This window comes from Dermacentor variabilis, unplaced genomic scaffold, assembly GCF_050947875.1.
Source record: "Dermacentor variabilis isolate Ectoservices unplaced genomic scaffold, ASM5094787v1 scaffold_12, whole genome shotgun sequence".
NCBI classification, from domain to species: domain Eukaryota; kingdom Metazoa; phylum Arthropoda; class Arachnida; order Ixodida; family Ixodidae; genus Dermacentor; species Dermacentor variabilis.
Window position 1 is genome coordinate 8,317,439 of NW_027460280.1, and position 24,649 is coordinate 8,342,087.

Consider the following 24,649-nt stretch of genomic DNA (forward strand, 5'->3'; position numbering starts at 1 on the left):
GAAGGTGCATATTGTGCTGAGCGATAACTTTAAGTTGTTAGTGGGTGAAATGCAGTCCCCAAAATAAGGATAAATGAGCACACGTGTCAGTGCCTCCCTCTTAAAAAGCATCGTCCCGATGCTACAAACACGAGTGCAAGAAACTGAAGCACATGCATTGAAGAGAAATAACAAACTAAGCCCCCAAGTTAGTTATCATTGGTAGAAGGGCTTAAGGCGCACAACATAGAATATTTCATGCTGTGAGCGGTGCCGCTGTGATTGCGAAATCCTGTCTAGCACGACCTCATAGTCCAGTGCACCAATACGTTGGATCATCTTGTAGGGTCCGAAATAGCGTTGTGAAACGTCTCACTAAGTCCTCGTCAGCGTATTAGGGTCCAAACCCAAACACGGTTGCTGGGCTGGTATTCGACAAAGCGTCGTCGAAGATTGTAGTGTCAGCTGTTGGCCCTCTGCTAGTTCTTGATCCGCTGGCGGGCGAGCTGTCAGGCTTCTCGGCGCACTGGAGATAGGTGGCGATGTTGAGGTTCTCTTCTTCGGTGATATGTGGCAGCATGGGGTCGAGAGTCATCATCGAGTTCCTGCCGTAAACCAGCTTGAACGGCGTGATCTGTGTTGTTTCTTGCACCACCGTGTTGTAAGCGAAGGTTACGTTTGGCAAGATGGCATCCCAGGTCTTGTGTTCGACATCGACATACATCGTTAACATGTTGGTGAGTGTCTTGTTCAGACGTTCCGTTAGGCCATTCGTCTGCGGGTGGCAGGCAATGGTCCTCCGGTGACTTGTCTGGCTATACTGCAGTATGGCTTGAGTAAGCTCAGCTGTGAAAGCCATTCCTCTGTCAGTAATGAGGACTTCTGGCGTACCATGCTGTAGCAGGATGTTCTCGACGAAAAATTTCACTACTTCTACTGCATGACCTTTAGGCAGGGCTTTCATTCCGGTGTAGCGGATAAGGTAGTCAGTGGCCACGACAATCCACTTGTTTCCAGATGTTGACGTTGTAACAGGTCCCAACAAATCCATCCCGGTCTGCTGAAATGATCAGCAAGGAGGCGCAATCAGCTGTATTAAAGTTGCTAGCCTTGTCGGTGGTGTCTTGCGTCGCTGGCAGTTACGGCATGTCTTGACGTAATGGATAACGTCAGCAGTCAGGCATGGCCAATAGTACTTATCTTGTATTCTTGCGGGCATGTGGGAAAACCTGAGCTGCCCAGCTGTCTTATCGTCGTGCAGGGCGTGCAAGACTTCTGGCCGGAGTGCTGCTGGCACAACGAGAAGGTAGTTTGCGCGTACTGGGGAGAAGTTTTCTTTTTTTATGAGGACGTCGTTTCACAAGCAAAACGAAGACAGTCCATGCCAAAATATCCTAGGGACAATGTCGATCTTGCCTTCTAAATACTCCACAAGGGTTTGTAACTCCGGGTCAAATCGTTGCTGTTCGGTGAAGTCATCTGCACTTATTGTTTCCAGGAAGGCGTCATCATCCAGTTGTCTTGCAGTGGTGGGTCAATAGGGGCGCGCGACAGGCAGTCGGCATCAGAATGCTTTCTCCCGGGCTTATACACCTCGGTGATGTCGAAATCCTGGAGTCTGAGACTCCATCAGGCTAGGTGACATGAAGGATCTTTTAAGTTTGCCAGCCAACACAAGGCATGGTGGTTGCTTACCACATTGAAGTGCCTGCCGGATGTGTAAGTTCGAAATTTCGCCGTAGCCCAAACGATCACAAGGCACTCTTTCTCCATCATAGAATAATTGACTTCCGCTTTGGATAGTAACCGGCTAGCGTAAGCTATGATGCTTTCAACTCCGTCCTTCCTTTGAACTAGCATGGCACCGAGGCCTAAGCTCCTTGCGGCTGTGTAGATTTCAGTCTCCGCGTCTTCATCGAAATGTGAAAGCGCCGGTGGTGACTGCAGCCATTCTTTCAGCTCCTCAAATGCATCGTCCTGCTGTGTTTCCGATTTAAGTCGATTTCAGCTTTCATGAGATGAGCTGATGGTTCCGCAATTCTTGAAAAGCCCTTTGCAAAGCGCCTGTAATAGGTACACAGGCCAAGGAATCTACTCACTGCCTTCTTGTCGACGGGCAGTGGGAACTTAGCAATGGCAGTTATCTTCCGTGGGTGAGGACGGGCTCCAGACTTACTGATGATGTGGCCTAGGAACAGAAGTTATTTGTAAGTGAAACGGCACTTTTACAGCTTCAGGGCGAGTCCAGGTGACTTGGTTGCCTTTCGCATTGTCTGAAGCCGCCTCAGGTGGTGTTAGAAATTCGTGGCAAAGACTACAACGTCATCCAAGTAGACGAGACAAGTCTGCCACTTCAGTTCTGCCAAGACTGCGTCCATCATTCGTTGGAACATTGCAGAGACAGAGCAAAGTCTGAATGGCATCACCTTGAACTCGAAGAGGCTGTCTGGCATAATAAATGCGGTCTTTTCTCAATCCCTTTCGTCTACTTCAATTTGCCAATAACCAATCTTGAAGTCCATCGACAAAAAGTACTTAGCATTGCAGAGTCGGTCTAATGCATCGTCTACCTGTGGGAGGAGGTATACATCCTTCTTGGTGATTTTGTTCAAGCTGCAATAATCGACGCAGAAGCACAGACTTCCATCCTTCTTCTTCTTTGCTGAGACCACAGGAAACACCCACGGGCTTTTCAACGGTTGGATGCTGTCATCACACAGCATTTCCTCGACTTGTTGCCTTACAGCTTCTCATTTTTGCGTTGACACTCTGTAAGGGCTCTGGCATAGTAGTTGAGCAGATTCTTCAGTTATGATTATTCAGTTATTATGTGATGCTTTGCAACTGGTGTTTGTCGAATCTAGGATGAGATCGAAAAGCAGTGTTTGTATCATCAGAGAAGACTTTTGAGCTGTTGTGGCTTACTCATGGGGAGTCTTGGATTTATTTTGAAGACTGGTTCAGGAACTATGGTTGTCAAGGTAGATGCAGAAGAATCGGAGAGGACAAACGCATTGCTGGTTTCCACAATTTCCTCGAGGTGCGCTATCTTCGTGCCCATGTTGATGTGTTTGAACTCCTGGCTGAAGTTGGTCAGCATCACTTTTGCTTTTTCCTCCATGCAGTCCAGCGATCCCTCTTGCAACGCAAATGTGATGCCTCCTACATCTGCAAGTGTTTCGGTGCCGATGGAAATGACAATGCTGGAGCGAGGTGGGATACTCACTTGATCTTCGAGCACACTCAAGGCGTGGCCACTACGAAAGCTCTCCGGCAGTATAGCTTGACTTTCAGACAGCGTTATCGACTTCGTCTTTAGGTCAATGATTGCACCGTGTTGGTTCAGGTAGTCCATGCCGAGAATGACATCTCGTGAACACTATTGGAGGATAACAAAGATAACAGGGTAAGTCCGGTCATGAAAGGTAATTCTTGCCGTGCAGATTCTAGTCGGCATTATTAGGTGTCCTCCAGTGGTCCGAATTTGAGGGCCTTCCCGTGCAGTCTTAAAGGGACCCTGAAACAATTTTGACGATTTTGTACAAACGTACTGAGTCGTTAGGGCAGGTCCTTTTGATCATTAATTGATGCATCTAAATGCTCCATGTAAAGCCTGTAATTTATTATAAGGTTTTAAAAATGTAAATCGCTACCAATCGCAGCACGCCACTCAGCTGAATATTCAGCCGCCCCTGACCATTTGATGCAAGTTGCCCTTGTGACACTTTAGGGCGAGCTATCCGATTAGCTGCCCAAGGCGCATCAGTGATGATATTTCCAACTTTATGTGGAACAAATGTTGTTTGTAATTGTTGGAATGTTAGTTCATTTGTTTCTATAAAAAGGAAGTAAGAGAAAAAGAATGCTCAAGCACAATTTCTCACTACACTTAAGCACTTCCTACACAAAGCAAGTGTCGGCTGCTTGCATTACAACGTGCTCCGTGTCGACGAGAGCTCTGTTGTTAGTGTTAATCTCGATCTTTCTTTTCGCAAGCACCATGGTTCGCCCTTGTTACGTTGTGGGCAGCAATGTAGCGACTGGCAATATGTCAAGCTGCAACATTGCGTCCCTCTGCAAAACAGCAGACGAGCGGAATGGCTGCAGCGCAGCGGACTGTCGCTATCCGTTCGGCGCCAGGATTTGTACGTTTGCGGCCGTCACTTTACGCCAGAGAATTACTACCACAATATTGTTTTGCATGTCCGGTATTCAGGTCAACACAAGCGCTAGCGGACTGGGCCTGGCCGTTTCACCAGCGTGTACTAGAATAAGGTTGAGTGCAATGAGAGGGGTGGCGCATGCTTTGCAGTAAGGCATGCAACGACGAAAAATGCTGTGGCGGCACTGCTGTCGAAGTGGATTGGGCTACATCAAGGTCACACTGTTGGAAACTGCTGTCAATACTTCTCCGAAGGGTCATTCGTACTACTTTGCGCACTGGTATATACGTCCAGACCGCTCAAACGGTGTTTATATTTGAATATGACATGTATTTACACCTTAGAAATAGATGCCTTTCTTTCTCTTCTTCATTTCATTTTCTTTTTTAATGCCGCTCGATGATAGCTCGTGCATTGCAGCCGCAGTGTTGGCTTTCATTCTACTATGTTATTGTACGGTTTCCTTTAGAGAGCAAATATTTTTCTTGTTCTTCAAGCAGCATGTATCTCTTGTGTGTATTTTTGCGCATATAGTTTTCCATAGGAAGGTCTTACGAAAAAGCAAGCGGAAAAACATATGTAAACTTCCTGCTTGCTGCTTCAAACAAAACATATCTGCCCCATCCGGTGCCCTGTACTCACATTTACAGGACAGGAAGTATTCTTCAAGAAAAAAAAGCTGCAGTCTAACATTGCATTCATGTTTCCGTCTTCTTTGCATAACAGAATGCGGAGTAATTGGTGCAGGTTCTTTTGTAGTGGTCGGACCTCAGGTGGCAAAAACAGCTTTAGGTAGCCATTATATATGCTAATCTTTGGCATGTAAGCCGTGTGAAATTTGTTGTCCCATCCATGCTTACCAACAACAAAAAAAAGGAGAAAAAACAAAGTGGTGCGGTCATCTAATTAGTGGCTACATAGTGTATATGGCCTTCCGTTGCTAAACTCGAGCTCACGAGTTCAAACCAGGTCGCACGAATTCAGTGGGAACGAAATGGAAAAGCACTCATATACTTATGCTTAGGTGCACGGTAAAGAACTGCACGTGGTGATAACTGAACAGGGTGCCTCGTGATCACATCACCAGACGTAAAACACCAGAATTTGCTTAACTAAAAAAAAGAAAGAAAGGTAGCCGCGTCCTTTGGCATTTTTCTATGGTTGTAAACGAAGGAAATTATTCTCAAATCAGATTTCTGAGAAAGACATGTTACGCCTATCTTATATTTCATATGTAAATGTAATGCCGTTCCCAACTGTACGTCCGCTCAACTAAGCAGCTTCTGTATTATAAACGGCTGCTTTCAGTAATCCGGTGCATTATATCATAAGGAAAAAAATTATGAACATCCCACGCACTGTGGGAATCTATGTAAGTAAAGCTTTCTGTGCTGTTTGCTTTGATTGGCAATAATTAGCAGTGATGTTGACAGTGAATGTTTAATTTTTTCAACATTTTGTCAACACGAGAGTGGTGAGTTGATGTTAAATGTTATTTTGCGTGCACCACTGCTTTTTGTCTGCGTAATACACAAAACACAAAGGGAGAGGTGTTTGCTTGCGGCGTTGTTGTGTGTCATATTTCATAACCTCTGAGAGGGTTGAGCATTGTCATTGCCTCACATGGCACGTCGGATTGTGGCAGAAGCATTAAACTTGAATTTTATTATGGGGCTGCACGTGTCAAAACCACAATTGGAGTATGAGGCAGGCCCTAGCGAGGCATTCCAGATTAATTTTGGCACTGTGGTGTTCTTTAATGCATCCCAAATTAAAGTGCGTTTTTTATTTCGCCCCAGTCAAAACGGGGCTGCCTCAGTCAAATCCGCGACCTCGAGCAATGCCTAGCCACAAAGTTATCATGGTGGGCACGGAAGTGTTGATTTGACGTGCGACCACTTCTGTTGTGTCGCCTAGACCCTGCAGCGCGCTTTAATTAATGTGCCTCTGCTTCTACACACCCTGCGTAACTTGTCCGCTAGACATATTTGCATGGTTTTATTCTTCAGAAATAGCAGAAACGCACCATACCGTACCTTGAACTCAAGTTTATCCAGCGTTTTTTTGCCTTCTCGCGTCGCCTTTCCCTTATCTCCCCCCCGCCCCTTGTATTTGTATGGGAACTGCGAGCGAAGAGTGGCAAGGCTGTTATTCACTCGTTTCACGACTGCGTCGGTTCAACCCATTCTCTGCCTTCTCTCCCCCCTCCTCTCTTCCATTCTATCTAGCTTCCCTCTGGACATGCACGTTGGTAGAAAGGTAAGCGCTTGCGGGGGATTATGGTTAATTACAGCTGTCAAGAGGCTAATGTGGCGAGGACCCGGGAGCTCCAGAGGGCATTGTGCACATTCGACGCAGTGTGGTCCAAACGAGTTCCTTGCGTCTCTTCCCTGCCACGCTTCTTCCATGTATATGCACATTCTGAACCACTCCCCAATGCAATGTGCAGACAGCAGCAACAAGAGCAGTGGGACAGGTGAAGAAAAAGGCAAAGAAAGCTTCGCTTTAATAATGAAGCAATTAAAGGAATGGCATGCCTCACGTACATGTAGAGGTACTTGTAGATCTGCTGTGTTCGTTAAAGAAGATAATTGTGGTACCACATTGGGCACCCAATTTTAATGGGTTGCAGACATTCTGAGACTGTCAAAAAAAATTGTTTCCTTGCATGAATCAAGTTAGCAGGTTTACAGCCTGCCCCAAAACGGGGCGTTTATATTGAATGACAGGTAGGAACTTGTTCAGAAGAACCGATTAGCACCCATGCGTTAATTCTCTTGGGAACTGGTACGCCTCTTCGCAACAGCCACAACCCTCCAGCAGCACAATCATTCGGAATAAGAGTCCTTATTTGCATCGGCCCCTCACCTTCGAGATTTCGAAGTGATGTTATTCATTACATTCAAACGCAAACGGATATTCAATAATTTTTAATAGTGAATTCTGAAGTTGAATACGATCTGAATGGCACATGCCATTCGATTATACTATATGTTTCTACTTCATTTTGCCTGCTGGCACCTTGAAGGAGATCACCACGTAGACAAGCCACAGAGATTACATTGGTGAAGACTTCCCGGTCTCCTTGATTCAGTCTGAGTACATAGGCTATATCTTTTCCCTAATGCTGTTGTTCATAATAAAGTCCAATAATTGCTTTGATCCCTTTTATCGGAAAGTCGATTGGTTCACCTGGTGCTGGTTCGGCTTTTAAAGCAAACACGCTTATTTTGGTCAGTTGTTTTCAGTTTTTCAGTCAGCGCATTTAGAATATTTGATAATTTTCTCTTACATATATGTCGTGGATATGCTTGTCTATGTTAGATTTACCTAGAAGTGCATTGGTCATCTGCATCTCTTTGCGCCTCGCAGTTAATAAACCTAGTTTATTTGACTATAATATTATTTTCTGTGATAATGTCGCTGATCAATATTCCACCAACAAGAAGCGCGTGCAAAATCACACAATATCAATAAAATTTTCTTACGTAGCTTCATGTTGCAGATAGGCAGTCTCTGTGGCAAAAATTACGTTATCTTTAGAAAACACTGTTACAATATTAGTTTACCTGGCTAAAACTACAATTCATACCGGCCGACAAGAGTCGCGGGCGCACCAAAGCAAGTAAAACCATACAAGATTTTACTGCACAGACTTTCTGCCAGAAAAACTGGGCGTTCGCCAATGTCCGCGCAATGAACACGCGCTTGGTAGTAGACGGCACACTTGAAAACGGCAGCAAAATTGTAGACCTCATGTATTATAACCCATGCCTCAAATATGTATATGTAGCAAAAAGGTGTCAACATAAATTTGTAGTTGAAATAAAGCATCATTATAAGAATGTACCTGCACAATCTGTCTTGGCGCCACAGTCAGATTATCTTGAATATGCCACCATCCGCTCTAATCCAGTTCGCTTGCAGTGCCTTCACACAAATTTTCCACACGCGGCGCCTTAGCAGAAGAGTGCCGTTCGGCCCACTCGACCACTGTCTAGTACACTCTAGTTTCACCATGCCGTTTTACGGGATGAGCAGAGGTGCGCGCAAACATGAATTCTCTGCATGGTGGCTGCACGAAACAACCAAACACAGCAGCAGTACCAAAGTGTACTACTCTACTTTGCTGCTGGTGTAAATTTTCCGCAGGAGTGTAATCGGGAATATGTTTTTGTAAATGTTCAAAATGTTTTACAGTTGGTTAGAGCAGTATTAGCTCTGTATTTGGCTGATTAAACTCTGCACCACCAGTTGGCTGGACCGTGCATACCGATCAGGCTGCTCGCGTACGTCTATGCTAAAGCTCTTTCATCAGCTTGAGTTTCTTCCACCCATCCATCAAAATGCCCAGCTCACCTATGGTTACCGGAATAGCAGACACGCTCGGTGCTGCGACAGAATGCTCGCAACGCACGCTGCTTCTCATGTGCAGCAGCCACACGCCCTTAGCTTTCCCTTCATTGCCACAGAAAGTTGTCCACAAGTATAGGAATGGACACTCCAGTTGTGAGACTGGAGTGAGTCGTGTGTGGAACAAGGGCTGAGTTGGTGATTGCTGTTGCGGCAATTTAAGCATCATTTAAGCTTGATGTTTGCAAACTGGTGAAACTGTGGCCTGAAAGAACATGGGAAATTTTTCTTGGTCGTTGAAACTTTCACAGGCTTAGCGGAGCATTTCTCAGCAATCAGCGGCTATACTTGTTGGGGCTGAAGAACATGCACTGTCTCTGCAGGAGATGTCCATAAAAATGGTTGGCATTGCTGCAATGCATGGAATAGTGCTCAGTAGAGCAAGGTAGAATGGGACGGACACCGATATGCTTAGTTGGTGACATGAATATTGAGGTAATAGAGCCGTAGCTAGTGGATGGCTCAGTCTGTGCACGACAGAAATAGCAAACATGGGCTGCCGCAGCACTGTCAGTAGGGTGAATTTGTTGCGGTCTTGTGCACCGGCTGCAACGTCAGACACGTGCGAGACGCACTGGTGCACCAGTGCGTCTCACACGTTAGAGGAGAACTCAACGCCGCTAGCTCTGGCAGACAAATGTACATCGAATTTCATGGCAGCAAGCATGTGACGAGGCACTGCCCTTTCAGGCTGGGCTAGCACAAGGTTCTGTAGCGTGTCATAAGCTTCACGACACAGATCAGGAGGAGGCATAGCTACTATGATGTGGTACCAATCCTTTTTCGACGTGATGTCATGGGAGTAGAATCCTGCCACCAGCCTGAGGAGCCAGATGATCGGGCTTCCATGCCAGAACTCTGAGAACAATGGTGGCTCAAGAATGCAGCTCACCACTGTGTCTTCAGGCAGGAGCACCATGCTGCCTATGTCACCACTGTGGAGACAGTGAGGTCGGTTCCATGGCAGGGCTGCGAAAAGACGATGGTGCCAATGTGGCATCCTGAGTCAGCCTCTGTGTGTGCCTCAGGTGGTGCCACATTGTGTTTCCTTCAATTACACCTGGCTTATCTGTCGTTTAGCCTTGTCTTTGTTGTAGTTTCTTGAGATCATCACCACAGCCTTCTGCATGAGAAGTTTATGTCATCCTTAGCATCTCTGCTTTGAAGGTAGCATTGCTGCCTAGTGTAAATGTGATGCATGTAAGACTATGCAGCACTTGATGTGTGTATCAGCATATATTCTGCACCAGGGTGTCAAACTGGAATTTTTTCGGGTGTGGTTCGAGTTCAAGCATTTCGGGTTTGGTTCCAGGTTTGGTTCCCGAGCACCATTCCGTTTCGGTTTAAACCGGTTCAAACGGGTTTAGAGAAAAAAAAAGCAGCAGTGTTATTTTGTTGTACTCTTTTATTGCTGTGTTTTCGTTTCTCTGTCATGTCGGTATAAATACAAATTCATAATGTAGGTTTCTTTATGTAAATGTTGTGACTTGCCCAACTTAAAAATGTTTTCCATGGGAGGCCAACGATTACAACACTAACTGAAGTGAAATAAAACGTTCACAGGGACACTTAAGGCTGCTTACATGTGTGAATGTGAAAGCATTACTCTTTATGGCCTCAAGTGTATTTTTATTAATTTATTTTACTTCATTAACTTAATTTAATTTGATTTTCATAAACCCGCAGTTTCTTACCCCGCAGTTGTTTTCTTGAGGAAAACAACAACAACGGCTCCATGTAACCGCCACGGTGCTCCCTTGTGCTCCACTCCTCTTGCCCACCAGTGATGGGCCACACCTCGTCTCCAAATAATGCATCCTCACTGCAATCTTCTGGCAGGCAGGCATGTAGCCTCTTGGCCAGTGGGCAGCACCCTGGTGTCGCCCCTTCTGGCCGGCCATTGACGGGCCGTTCTCCAAATCATGCATCCTCGCCTGAATCTTCAGGCAGGCAGGCAGCCTACTGGCAAGCGGGCAGCCTCTTTGGCAGGCAGGCAACTTCTCTGGGCAGCACAGGGCCTGCCTGTCCGCCATCTTTTTTGGTACCATCAAATGTCGCCACACACACACACACACATTTTTGCTCAATGAGGCAAGTAATGCTTTCACATTGAAAAAGAAATGGTTGGTCTGCTGTCGGCATCAACCTCTACCTGTCAAGCATGGCAGGTGGTGTTCGGAGAGAGTTCATTCTCCCCACCTTCCACCTGCTAACAGACCGGCTAGAAAGAAGGAACGGCTGTAAGGACTCAATGACTCTAGGAAAACACCAGCGATAGCAACTTGCTAATGACACTTCAGCAACAGGTGACAGCGATTGGGTTCAAGTAAAGATAGTAGTTTAGTGAAGTCACAAGCAGTGGTAGTGGTTGCTGGTACTCCAAGGTTGCAGAACGGTAGCGCAAAGGAAGAGAAGGTATTAAAGAATGCTATTGGATTTCCTTTGCATCAAACCAGTTGATCTCCCCTCATTTTTTTCTTTTCAGTTTAGTTGCTTCCTACAGTCTTACCTCATATAAATACTTGTTTCGAAAACCCTTAGATGAATACAAGATATGCATTAGGCAATTATTTATTGACTTCAGTGCGAGATGTCAATCTTACACTAGAAACAACATAAAAGTGCAATACATGCATAAAGAAAGACATTTTATAGCATTTAGGTTATTGTCACCTAAAAAACCTTCCGGCTTTTTTATGCACAACTAAATTTTCTGATCAATGGAGAGGGGTAGCACCGGAAAATTTGCAAATGCCAAGGACCCCAAAAATATTGAGGTTGGCCCGACCCACTAATCCACCTTAACCGGCCCATCTAATTCCTTTAATCCAAATTAATCAACCCACCAATTCCACTTATTCACATTAGCTCACCCACTTGTCTCACTAATTTGCCCCAGACTACCGGCTAATACGCATTAATGAATTTAATCCATGCACCCCTAATTTTAAGGTTCAGCAGATTCAAGATGATATGGAAATGCTGTCGCATCTACTTTAAAAGTGAAGTTAAGATTGCCCAAAGTTTTTTTTAAATTCTCGTGCTCTCTTAGAGCAGTAAACAAAGGTCACAATGTCAGTGCACAAGAAGTGCCGGTGAAGTAGAGGACTGCGAGTGTGTGTCTCACTGCTGTTTGCATATAACGGCTTATTCAACCAGAATAAGTGGAAGATATGGATTTATTTTTGATGGTGTCCCTGAAGGCCTTCACAATGTGGCGGGGACACATTTAAATTAAGAACACATTGAAAATGTTACACAATATTAAACACCATGCACATAGAAAGCACGAAAAGTAAGCCATCATATGTTGCCCCAGAATATACATTCTAACTTAATTTATTCTAAATGCAAAGAAAATTGGGGGGATGGGCAGTATCTAACGCAAACTGATACTGGTATGTACGGACAGCTTTACACTAAATTGAGGCTAATAATAGTAAGAGAACCTGATGGGTTGTGGAACTACAGACTGTGCATAATGTTTGGTGGTGCTTTGGGGCGAGTGGTAAAAATATTTTCAGACGAAAGTACAGCACCATAATAACAAACTAGAAATTACAGTTTTGAAAAGCCGCTAACGGTTTGGCTATGCTCGGGAATGAAGCAGCTAAGAAACCTGGGATATAAAAGCAAACGTTGCAATTCAGTATTGACACTCATGCTGCATTCTATCCATGTTCAGCGATTTTAAAGCTCTTTTAGGGAGAATAAACTACCCTGTTCAGCCAAGTACAAGGGCTTTAACAAAATTTATTCACATGCTCACAGAGTGCTTTACCATTATCAGTTGTGTGCATTTCTTTTACTTCAAGTGAGCACATTGGATATCTTTCACATAAATTAATGGGTATTTCTTGCAGTAAAAATTTTTTGCAGAATTTTATCGGATGTACGGCATAATTATCTTGCGGGTATTACCTTTTTGAATTTTATTCCATGCTGATTTTTTCAAGCTCTAAGAACAATCTTCCAATGCATCTTTTCCCGCAACCACTCTTAGGTTAGAGTGCAGTGTTGGCTTGTACGATTACCAATAAGCATGATGTGACACCTTTGCCACTTCCAAACACTTTATTATGTGCTCAGTCAACGCTGCAAATTTTTGTTTGGCAGAATAAAAAGAGCGAAGGAAGAGGACGTCATCAAGGGTTGTTGGATTCAACCTCGTTCAATGACTACACAGGATGTACTTAAGCCCTGAAAATGCCCTCTCGACGCTAACTTGTGTGGCCGGCACCGCAAACGCCACTGTGGCATGCGAATACAGGTCTGGGCGCCATGACTTTTCTTTCTCCCAACAGTCCAGTATATTTGAATCCTTGCTTATTCTAGGCACCCTCTCGAAAGATAGAGTAGGCGGTGTACTTCTTCGACTTTCAGTGAACTTTTGCTAGCTGGTTGCAGGCAGTCCTCTTTCCATAAGGAAGGCCTCAAGTTCAACCTCAGCTCGTAAGCTCCTAGAAGGAAATTCTGCTGCCGCTATTAATTGTACTCGATCGCCTCCGATGATCCCATGAAGCCGCCTCCATGTGGTCACCAGGTGCTGCTTTGCTCGGCACCTTTCCTCACTAGTCAACATTGCATGATAGCGAGGATCTAGATAAATAGCTGTGCAGAAAAAATTGCAGCCTAGCAACAACTTCTCGCACGTTTTCATGGCAATCGCCATGTTGTTGGCTGTCCAGGTGACCATTTTAGGAAACTCTAGGCGACATTTAAGCCATGTGCTATAAAAATCGTCTGTCATGAGCTGCTCACTTTGCAGTTCAACAGTGGCTTTCTCAGTAGGAGCCAGTGCAGCCACCGCGTTTTCGATGCCCTGCCAGTCTTCTTCTGTAAGAGAGAGCTCACCTTCGTGGCTAAAAAAGTCGTCGCAGAATTCTTGGAGTTCCAGCAGCCGTTTGAGCACGGCGCTTGTCGACATCCACCGTGTCAGACAGTCTAAAATTGGCTTCTTCAATTTTAGCTTATGTAGGAGGGACATCACCGCTGGTGCCCACATTTTTTTCGATATGTTGCGTGCTTTTATAACAATTCCTTCGCTGCTGAACATCTAAGCGCATCATGCACTGCAAGTTGCAGTGTGGGAACAGCACACCTCATCCTTAAAGGAGTGGTTCATGATCTGAAAATGTGGTCTCCTTCCAACTCGTTGTCATCTGACTTTTTCCACTCTTCATCTTCGGACTGTAGCACGAGCCGCATGTCTTCGCCTTCAGATGCTGGATCTGCTAGAAGAGCAACTGCTCTAATCATACTCGCTCCATTGTCCGTCATTACACTGTACACTTGGTCCAGAGCTACACCATATTCAGAGAGCACACCAAGAACTTCACGCTTTAAGTATTCCACACTGTGCCGCTCAAAAAGTTCTTCAGGCGGATCCCTGCCATCTTCAATAATTTGTACATTGATGCCAAGGATTGCTCGATCAAGGTTAGCACTGTCCATTTTTAGCAAAGCAAGATGATTTTGAAGTGACTGTGAAATCAGTTCTTTTTTTTAATTCTTGAGCCACTAGTAATCGAACACTCTTGATGCTCAGTCATTCTTTTCTTAAGGCCCAGCATTATAGGGTCAATGATCTTTCAAAACCCGGAGTCGTCAATCATGCAAAATGGTCTACCGTTCGTAGTGACCAATTCGGCGCAAGCATTCATGACGGCTTCTCCGGTTATGTTTACGCTCACGCCTGTGCTCGCCTGCAGTGCGTGCAGGAGTTGTGTCTGCTTTATCTCCTTGCCCTTCCATAGTCGGAGAACCTGCACACTGCCAGACCGCAGTGAGGATTTGTTACACGACAGCTTCTCCAGGACTAATGCATGGTATACTGCGCTGTGATGCCAATGCACGTGACGTTCAAGGTTAGCAGCATGCTGTCCCGATAACCTAGTATGACAGTCTGCAATCTGACATATAGATTGTCCTTTCTCAACATCAAACTGAAAATGCTTGCAGACTGGATGATGATTGAAGCGACCCATCTTCAGAAACAGCAGCACCGGTTGCACACAAGAATAAAATACACAAATAGTTAGTCACTGTACGAGTACCTTTGTAGAAACACTTGTGCCTAAGACCTCAAATATTATGTGTGCAAACAACACCTCGTCTATTTTTTCAATGCCAGTGCAATCGCTCACTCCCCAATGGGAGCCGTTAATGCGCCTTAGTTCAATGAGTTGCCGTGATGCGACGCTACCCAGATGGTACGACTGCTTGCGTCATGCGTGCGTCTGAGCTCGCGCCGCAGCCGTTCCGCTGGAGAAGCGGTGGATGCTCCGTCCCTGTGTCTGACAGGTTATCATGTGTCTGTCAGTCTTCATCTGACTTCCGTCGTGAGGTACCCAGATGGTACTCTCCCCCACGCTCGTAAAGCAGGCACAAATGCTAGCCGATGGGGGAGAGTAGGAAAGGACAATAGGGGAGGGTGGTGAACAGTCAGATCGGCTGCATCGGGCTCACATTAAGAAAAATAGAGGAGGTGCTGGCGTGAGAAAAAAAAAATTGTTTTGCGGGGTCTAAAATAGGTGCAAGGCATGAGCAGTGGATTCCGATTATGGGGCCTCACAGGCAGTGTTAAAACAATGTGTTCTGGCTGTTCTTTCTTTGCATCACAAAAACAAAGATATTCGAGCAGGTGCTTTCATAACATCTGTAGTTTCATTTCTTTTCTTGTCGTTATGGCTAAAGTATGGGATGCAACAAGGTCTACTAGCTCACTTAAAAATTGTGACATAGTGCAATAGTGGAAAAGGAGAGTGCAAATGCTTACGAGGACCCTAGGACCCGAAAGGAAGTTAGTTGGAAGTAACATTTGAAGAAAGCGCTACTTGAAGCAAAGAGTGTGCTAAAAGTGACGACTAAAGGCAGAACTAGCTATCTTGCCCGATATCCCTCCCTCGCACTTGACTCATAAACATGCTTTGACAAAGAGTTATCGCTGATTCCATTGAGATTTTAAGAAACTGGTTCATTCAGTTAACAAGAAAGCCTATTCTAATATCTAGATGGGGAGTGTAGGAAGGAGGGGTCTGCAATTATTACGAGGCTCATTTTCAACGTAAATATTAAAATTAAAATGTAGAAGGGAAATAATTACCAAAGAAACCATTTCATTTACAATAATAATGAGCCATTAAAAGCCCTGTGAGGCACACATAAAAATGCTATTAAAAACAAGCAATTCCGATTACAGAAATCGGTTCAATTGCCCAAGCATAACCCAATAAAGGTCCAAAGGAATGCAAAAGGTGAGAATGTAATATACAGTGACATGTGTGCATCGTTAGTTCATTCACCCTTGAATGAACTGATTGAGTGAAGGCTTGGGTGCAACAGCATTCGGCAGCAGTCCTGAGGAGCGGACTGGCTCAGGTGGCGATTTGGCCTTCTTTTAATGCTGTAAAGTGCCGACGGAGAGGCCACTCATGCACACTGGAAAAAGAAACAGTTCAATTCGTATACGAAACAGCAGCATGAACACCTTGCACTTCTGCGCTGCATGACCGCCATGTTGCAGCTTAGAAAAATTAACAGACAACTACTCTTGAGCTTCTGCTCTGGTTGGGGTGACATTGCAGCAGAGAAGTGAGGCACAGCCAGAAGAAGCGGCACATGTACCCACACTTCTATACTATAGGGGGTCATATTGGGAGAGAGAAAAGTGTAAGAATGCACAAAACAATCTCGAGACTTCAGCCTTGGTTGGGCATGACTTTGAGCCCGGCAAAACAAAACTAAATTACACGGCAAGTACACCTTCACTTGTAACTGGCCAGGGGTAATGTTTCCAATGGTGTCACCGTTTGTGCTCTAGTGGAGCACTCCCAGACATCGTTAGAGCGTGTCAGGGCAGCGATTCTGGTCTAGCCTGACGTTCTGGTCTAGCCTGACATTCTGGTCTAGCCTGACATTCTAGCCTGACAGGCTCAGCCAAAATTGAGCTGCCAAGTGACAAAGAGGGCTGCTCGTTTGGTGCCCAGCATTCGCTGGTCGCAAGCCAGAGAATGATTCGGAGTCAAAGGTTCACAAACAAAAACAAGCTACTTACTGCAAAGAGGCGATACAGAGGAATTTCACCTAGCTCATGACAACATACACACAGTGTTCTCCAAAACAATGCAGTGCATGCAATACGACACTTCACAGAGGCTACAATACATAGAGAGATCTTGCAACAATAGTGTAGTGCTACACGAGAGAGGCAAACATAAACAACACGATTTGCTCACCGCACACTGTGTCAGTCCGACGTGCGAAGGGTCACGATGTGGTCGTGCTCAGAACAGGCACACGCTCCTTCCAGTGGTGTTGACCAAGTAGTCCTCATTTCCTCAAAGTTTTAAAAGTTAGGACTTCGGCACGGGCTGGTCCACAGGGATAATCATCCTTCTTTTATACGGCACGCCACGTCTATTCATCACTTCACACGAAAGCAGTGGCGTACATACACATAGTATCCACTGTACATTACAGCATTCTCACTCTGCCGCCGGAGCGCGCATCGCTATTGGTCAGGCGCATAAACAAGTTTCAGAATGTTTGAGTCAGTTCTCTACAACGCGGCACCACCATCCGTGAGTAAAAGGGAAGATGGATCCACTCAATGCTGTTTAAAAGGCTACACACTCTCCGCGGGCTGCGAGTCGATTTCTCTCCATTGTTCTGGCGGCTTCTACGGTGCAAGCCAGTGTGTTTATTAGTCACATAGGCTTTTTTATATGTACGCCAATTTCTTGTGACAAGCGGTGACAGTGAGAGGCTGATAATTTGCTAAAGATCAACTTGTTTATTACGACTTATGATGGTTCTATGAGGATGTGCAGAGCGTGGACTGAAGATGCTACCGCATTATCTCTCGGCAGCATCTCCCGTTTTTCTCAACAATGGTTCGAGCAAATAAAGTTCTCTCTTTACCAGACTGCTCTGCTCGAAATCTCCGCTCCCAGAACCAGTTCAGAACGGTTCCTTCAATTCGTTCAGGTTCGGGTTCTGTTCTGGCTTGGGGCGAAAATTTGGGTTCAGTTCTAGTTTTCGGTTTGGTTCCGGTTCCGGTTTGACACTCTGTAATTATCACTGCCATGTGCGCATCTTCAACTACTTGCAAACGTTGGCAGATGTCAAAGCATGGTCCTACTTGAGGAGCAGCTCCTTCTGCACATAAACAGTTGCTTTTGTGTCCTCGACAGACATATTTCCTTAGGGAACTGTTCCTTTAGTTATTGTCAAGGTAGAGGCTGATAGTTACACCCCATTCTCAGGCAAATAAAAAAAAATTCCCCAGATGGTTTTGCATGGTATAGAAAGCCTTCGGGTAAATTACTGGACTCAACATTTCACAAGCAGCCGACATCTTCATGTCGGTTGTGAATTCTAAAAGTGGAAATGAAAAAGAAGCTGACCTGAAGTACAATAAGTACTTAAAATACTTTATTCATAAGACCATGAAAAATTCTGTTAGCAAGTTAACAACTAATAGACACAGCTACAGCACAGCAACCAAATGGGCTGCAGTTTTTTATACAGGCAAAACACTCGTACATATTTTTAAAAACACCATGTGCATATAATGACTGCCTGCCCAGCAGCATGCAGATAAGTGATCTTGTGAATGTGAGTGACCTGCAGCCCTCTTGCAGTTCCTAGGTATTGTGCACGAGATACCATGCACCAAATACAGTTCCATCTGTACAGGTGAGTCTGGTAATTTTAACAGCCATATTATATTAACACTTCAACGACATTAATTATGCAAATGCAAATGCACACAACACATGTAAATACTACTTGGGTGCTAGAATCGCAATGATGAACCAAAATCTTTCATCATGACTGCACCTGGGAGTGCTCATCACTAATGACAGAATAGATAGTTATCTACACCCCAACTATGCATTATCATACTGTGGCTCCACAAATACACAAACTGCTTCAGTGGTAATTGTTCTATATTATCAGCATCGTGTGCTTAAGGACATCAGAGTGGCTGTTTTATTGTTTTTATGGTAAATGAAAAAATCTGATCAGTACAACGGTGATCATGAATGTCTTAACGCAATTTTCTTTCCTGTCAGTAAAAACAGAGTGACACCAATCATTGAAATTCTTTTTTGTGACAAGGGGCATTGTGCAGCACCTTCTCAGAAACTGGTGCCTTTGCTGTTTTATGGAATCAGTATGGGGGGGGGGGTGAATATTCAAAACTCTCGAATAACAAATCAAATACTGTTCTATTCAATTTGCTCCTCGAATCGGTTAGTCACTATTTTATGATCCAAATATTTTTAAGACTCTTCAAATACATTATGTCACCAACTGCGCATGCTTACACATGAAAGCAAAAATGCCATAAATTTCATGCTGTCCACATGGACATAAAGTACTAGAGCACACTGTGTCACTCAGGCAGCTGGACTTTTCCAGCTTAACATGATCACTTACACTAAAATGTTAAAGGAATCCTGAAATGATTTTGATGATTGTGTACAAGCATACTAGGTCAGTAGGGCAGGTCCTTCTGATCGTTAAGAGACAAATGTAAGCACTCCATGTAAAGCTTGTAATTTATTACAAGGTTTTAAAAATGTACATCACTACCGATCACAGCGGTGCTGCTTCCCTGAGTAGTCAGCCGCTCCTTCCCACGATACCTAGCGAATGTGAGTGGTGTCACTCGGGTAAGCAATCCGATTGGCTGCCCATGCAACCTCATCAAGAATGCTAGAAACATGTTGCTTCCATAAAGCTTATTTTTAATAGCATAACGAATGCCTAAAAATTTGCATGCCTTAAAAGAGAAAACACACCAATGCAATAAATATATGTTTCTTCAAACCAACAACCCACTTCTATGCCTGAGAATGGAGATTGGGTGCTACAGTTGTGGCGACGGCAGCCGACGGCATGGTAGGGTTCCTAATGACGATAGGTGCAGCAATGTTTTCTTTGCCAGCAGGAACATGAATGATACCAGTGCTGTATTACGCTCATCTTGCACTGCACGCTGTAGACGACATGAATGCTGCACGCCAATGTCAACATCTTACTCCTTGGTCAACACAGCACTCACCCGCAGTTTTGAAAAGGAAGGTGCTTTCAGTGGTAGCCTCAGGTTCCGCATTTGTCAAGGAGCCAAGTTTTGTGTATAATTTGCCTAGAATGGTAGCAGAAAAATATCCTAACAAGCCAAAATCAGGAAAGAAAAAAGTTGCAAAGGCAATTGAACATGCTTACAACCGCCAGAAAGCCACCATCTTGAGTTATACTTTAGTGCAGTGGTACCATCTCTGCCTTTCACTCTAAAAGTGTATTCCCAATGTCTGTTGTTTTAATAATTCCCCCACCCCTATTTTTTTATAAAGTAGAGGAAATGTTACAAATAGCCCATTTCACTACATTCACAATTTAGCAGCAGTGCTAGTCTAACTGTGGCAGCGCTTGTTTTTACCACTTGCAGCTAAAAAAACCTTACCAGCAAGATATAGAGAGCATCATAAACATAAGGATATATTTGCATGTTATGAGGTTAATGTCAAGCCAAAATAGCACCGTAAACAGCTACTTTGTAGTTTGTACATTGGATATATGCTCATAGCAATGCAGAGAACACCCGGCATGGTCCGCCTCCTTTGCTTCATGAATGTGAAGAAAGGGAACCAAGGGGGCCCAATTTTTATTAATCATATCATAAGAAGCCAGCAAACAAAGACTCCAAGGACAACACAGGGAAAATTACTTGTGCTTACTAATTGAATTTAAAAAATTATAAATTAATGGAAATGTATAAAAAACAATGACCGCAGGTGGGGAACGATTCCACGTCTTTGCATTCGGCGAAGACGTGGATCATTATGATATACTTTGCTTCATGTAGCACAAGCCAGTGAACATATGTGAGTCGTGCCGCCATTCATCGCCAGTCTCCATTCATCGTGCTAAGTTCGTAGAGAATATTTGCGCCTTGTAGTCGAGGCTTAACAAGAAAAACTGTGGAGAGAGATGTGGGAACACACTTGGTTCAACTGGAAGTAGACAACACTGGTGCCACCGCTTGAAGAAGGTGGGATACAGCAGTGGCCACACGGTGTTGAGCGGGCATGCTGTGGCCTGAGAGGAAGGTTTCCCCACTCGTACCTGTTTTATTATAGCGCACTGACACAAAACTCTTACGAGAAGGCATTCCTTGAGAGGTACCCTCTAGTCCAGACATACATCAAAAGCCGTTTCAGGGACCCTTTAAGACACAGAATTTGGCAGTAGGTATTGTTTGGTACAAGTATGTATAGATGTACCACTTGTGTCCTTTCATCAGATCAAGTCAGAACACATTCTATTGCAATATACTTTACACAATATAGGCACCATCTGCCGCAATTATTTGAACTAGAGAAAAAGAACTTTTATTTTTTTTCGCTGTCGGGGCCAAAGACAAACACACACGTCTGGTCTGGCTGCAAAAATACACGCAGATATTAATTGACCTCTAGGTTACCGTTACAAAATTTATATAATGCATGAAGGCTGTGAACTAAAGCTCTGAAGAGCCTTAGTTTGCAAACAACCTGCTTAGTTGTTACTTATGCTCTCTTCATGCTTTTAATAAAGCATGCTTTATAATGTGCAATGTAACAACAAAGTTTCTATGGTTGTGAATACCAGGATGTGAAAATATTTTATTGCGATAACAACTATATGGACACTCCAAGTGCAGTTCTGCCATTGTCATTGCAGTCACCATGATGTACTATATAAAGTTCAAACACAATAACATCTTTGCCGCGCGCCATACACTGTGTGTGCGAGTGAAAGCTTGTGAGGGTCAGCCTACGATTGCGGCTTGATCTCGCACACGTGGGGGAGGAAGGCGAAAGTGCGCCCTCTTCTGTTGCGCACAAGGCACATAGGTCAGGCGGGGCATTCTTCTCCAGCGGCTGCGTGGACGCCGTATCTTGAAAGCGATCTGCAATGTGGCAAAGTGCACCTAGTGCTGGTAGCTTCGAATGCGATGTTTCGTTTCGTTGTTTTGTTCACGTTGAAGCAAGAGACAGCAAAAAGGTCAACTAGCTCGCTGCTGCTGCTGTGGTTCCTCACTACAGTGTTTTGACAGCGAGTTTCTGTGGTCATCGAGCGAGATGTGTTCATTTTTATCTGTGCGCGGATGACACTGTGCTTGTTAATTTAGTTAATAAGCGAATGTTTACTAGTTTATATGGCTAATAACACTACTATTCTTACTTCATATAGCTGTCTACTAATTTGCTATCGCAATCGATACTTCGCCTTTCAAGCGAAACTGCAACTTTTATATTAATGGTGAGAAGGTTTTATAGCTACCTGTTTGAAAATTATTCTATATTCAGTTTGCTTCTGGAACTATTCTATTCATATTCGACTCATTCTCAAGAACTGCTCATGGAACTTGATCATTCTTATGATTGGTTTCTTTTTCAAGAGAATTTGCTGCCTTTCATAAATCAACATATTAAGGTGTCAGAAATGAAAGATATACTTTGCATTCCATTCACACAAGAAAATATTTGAAAATGTTTGAGAAGACCAGGAAATCAAAAGAAAGGTCAAATTGTACAAATACTACCAATCAAAAGCACACATCTGTTTTTGAGTTTATATGTTCACCTGCATTTGTGACAATGGGTTAATTCACACTCTAAGATGTATGCTTCGTTTGCTTCTGTGCTGGCTTTAGCTTTCCCCAGAAGATTGAGGACGATTAGCAGACAATACGGTTGTCGTCTGCTCGTAATGTCTGCTCCTCTTGTCATCTTGTCGCTTGCCCAACCTTGGTGGCTGGTGTCTGGGGACCCGTTTACCGATATGAAAACGTGTTCCAACCCCACTTCTGAAACCGTTTTGAGGACATTCTCAGTAGCCATTGGTGTTTTCCGTTGTTTTATGTCACAAGTTCCCTTGTTGAATAAAGCCACCCTTCCATTTCCAGCTTTAGGCGCGCGCTATGTGAACAGGCACACGCAGATTTTGTTTCGCCATTTTTGTGCTATATGTGCATTTTACTTCTCCATACGTCATCATCATCAGCCTGGTTACACCAATGCAGGGCAAAGGCCTCTCCCATATTTCTCCAACTACCCCAGTCATCTACTGATTGTGGCCATGTTGTCCCTGCAAACTTCTTAATCTCATCCACCCACCTAACTTTCTGCCGCCCCCTGCTACGCTTCCCTTCCCTTGGAATCCAGTCCGTAACCCTTAACCCTTTCACTGTCGGACCTTTCTGGCCGTGACGCACCCCCAGTGTCGGCTTAGTTTCAGGGAACGAACATAACAGGGAATGAACATAGCAATTTATTTTTAATTATGATTGGTGTACAAATAACATAGTCAATGCAATATGCACATTTCAGTGTTCTGCAGCTGTTGTTAGTAAACATCATCATCAGCAGCAGCCTGACTATAACATCCGTTCAACATCCGAATCTGACGGTGCGGAACTCATCTCTTCCTCGCATGAGACGCTGTCCGAGTCCAAATCCGATCTCAGCTCGTATTCTGAATCGGAAGAGCCACCGCTCCAATGAGCAGACGAAGGTCCCGCGCGCTCAGCCATCCGAAAGTAACCACGTGCCGGGAGGATGCACTTCCAGTCGCCCGCACAACGGAGAGAAATGGGACGTTGTGTGATCAAGAAGACGGAGGGAGATGGAAAAAGGCTAAAACAAAGTTTGAAAAGCTTTACGTTTACTGCTGCAAGTCGGAAGCGAGGGTGCGGCGAGAGAGTGAAAGCAGCAATCGAGTCACTCTTTTCGGAGAGGCAACGGAGCGTGCACCTGAACTTGACCCGCCGTAGCAGACACACCAACAGAAGAAAAATAAAAACCTTCAAACCAGCCGAGATGGCAGAACAACCCTTGGACCCATAACCACACGCGTGCGACGCATGATCCAGCGAACGCGGAGCCACCGCGCCACTCAGCAAAGAGAGAGGGGGGAGTGGCAGTCGCATCGTACTCTTCAATACATGTGTTAACACAGGTCGGGGCGAAAATACGAACTAGAAAGAGTCAACAGAGGGCGTGGCCAGTCCAGGAGCGCCAGCTTTGCGCTGAGGCTTGAAATTTTGAATGCACGATAGAGAACGTACCGGTACGTCAGTGACAGCGAAAGGGTTAATGACCATCGGTTATCTTCCCTCTTCATTTCATGTTCTGCCCATGCCCATTTCTTTTTCTTGATTTCAACTAAGATGTCATTAACTCGCGTTTGTTCCCTCACCCAATCTGCTCTTTTCTTATCCCTTAACATTACACCTGTCTTTGGGTGGAACAACATGGCTCATGTGCGCAGATATGTATGTTTTGCTGTTTTGACATAATTTCATATCAGCGATGCGTTGTTTCCACAATATCCAAAGCTAACAATGACCTGTGCCTGTAGATGTCGATGTAAACAAATGAACTGCTTTGGCGAACCCGACATGCACATGGAAGGCTGTGTTCAAAGACTTCTTGAATGTGCGAAATGTTTAATGAATGTGTAAAGTGGATACAAAAAATCAAGGTGCAAAAGCAGACATCAACGACAACAAACTGCAAGGCAGCCGCGCTGGCAGACAGAACTCGGCATGCTTTTATTGGCTGTACTGTTAGTATAACAGCACACTGAAGCCTGCTCACCCAGTAGTTGATGAGTGCTACATGGCTTTCAGAAATGACATGCTGTCCCGGAGATGCCATTATTAATCTTGTACCACAAAACGTACAACCCACACACATTTAGCATGGGCGCAGGTACCCTTCCAAATCATTTCCAGCGGCGTGCGGCAGAGGGCAGCACAGGAACATGAAAAAGGTGGATTGGTTATTTCTCTAAAAAATATTAAATATATGGCAATTGTCCATTATTTCTCATGACTAAAAATAATGTAAATTAAAACCACGGTGTAAGAATAATTTAGGTGTTGACACTGCGGCCGGCGCACCGTCCTGGTTGTGTTCGCCGCCGGCGCTGTTTCCGTTTCCCGGCGACAGGTGGCGCTAGTAGGTGGAGGCTCTCGGATTTGCGCTGCGTAGGTTATCGATGCTAAGCGTTGCTCGTTTGTCGAGCTCGATATC

The 24,649-nt window shown here is 44.6% G+C and overlaps 1 protein-coding gene across 2 annotated transcripts in view; it reads left to right on the forward strand.

Moving 5' to 3' along the window:
* The window catches only part of Hr96 (Nuclear hormone receptor HR96), a 138,960-nt gene that overhangs the window by 23,615 nt on the left and 90,696 nt on the right, over positions 1-24,649 (forward strand). The window contains exon 3 of one of the 2 annotated variants that reach the window (XM_075676455.1): positions 6,371-6,401. The exons of the other annotated variant lie outside the window; for it this stretch is intronic. Coding sequence (XP_075532570.1) covers positions 6,371-6,401 — 31 coding nt within the window. The remainder of the gene's footprint in view (positions 1-6,370; positions 6,402-24,649) is intronic. 2 annotated transcript variants of the gene reach the window in all.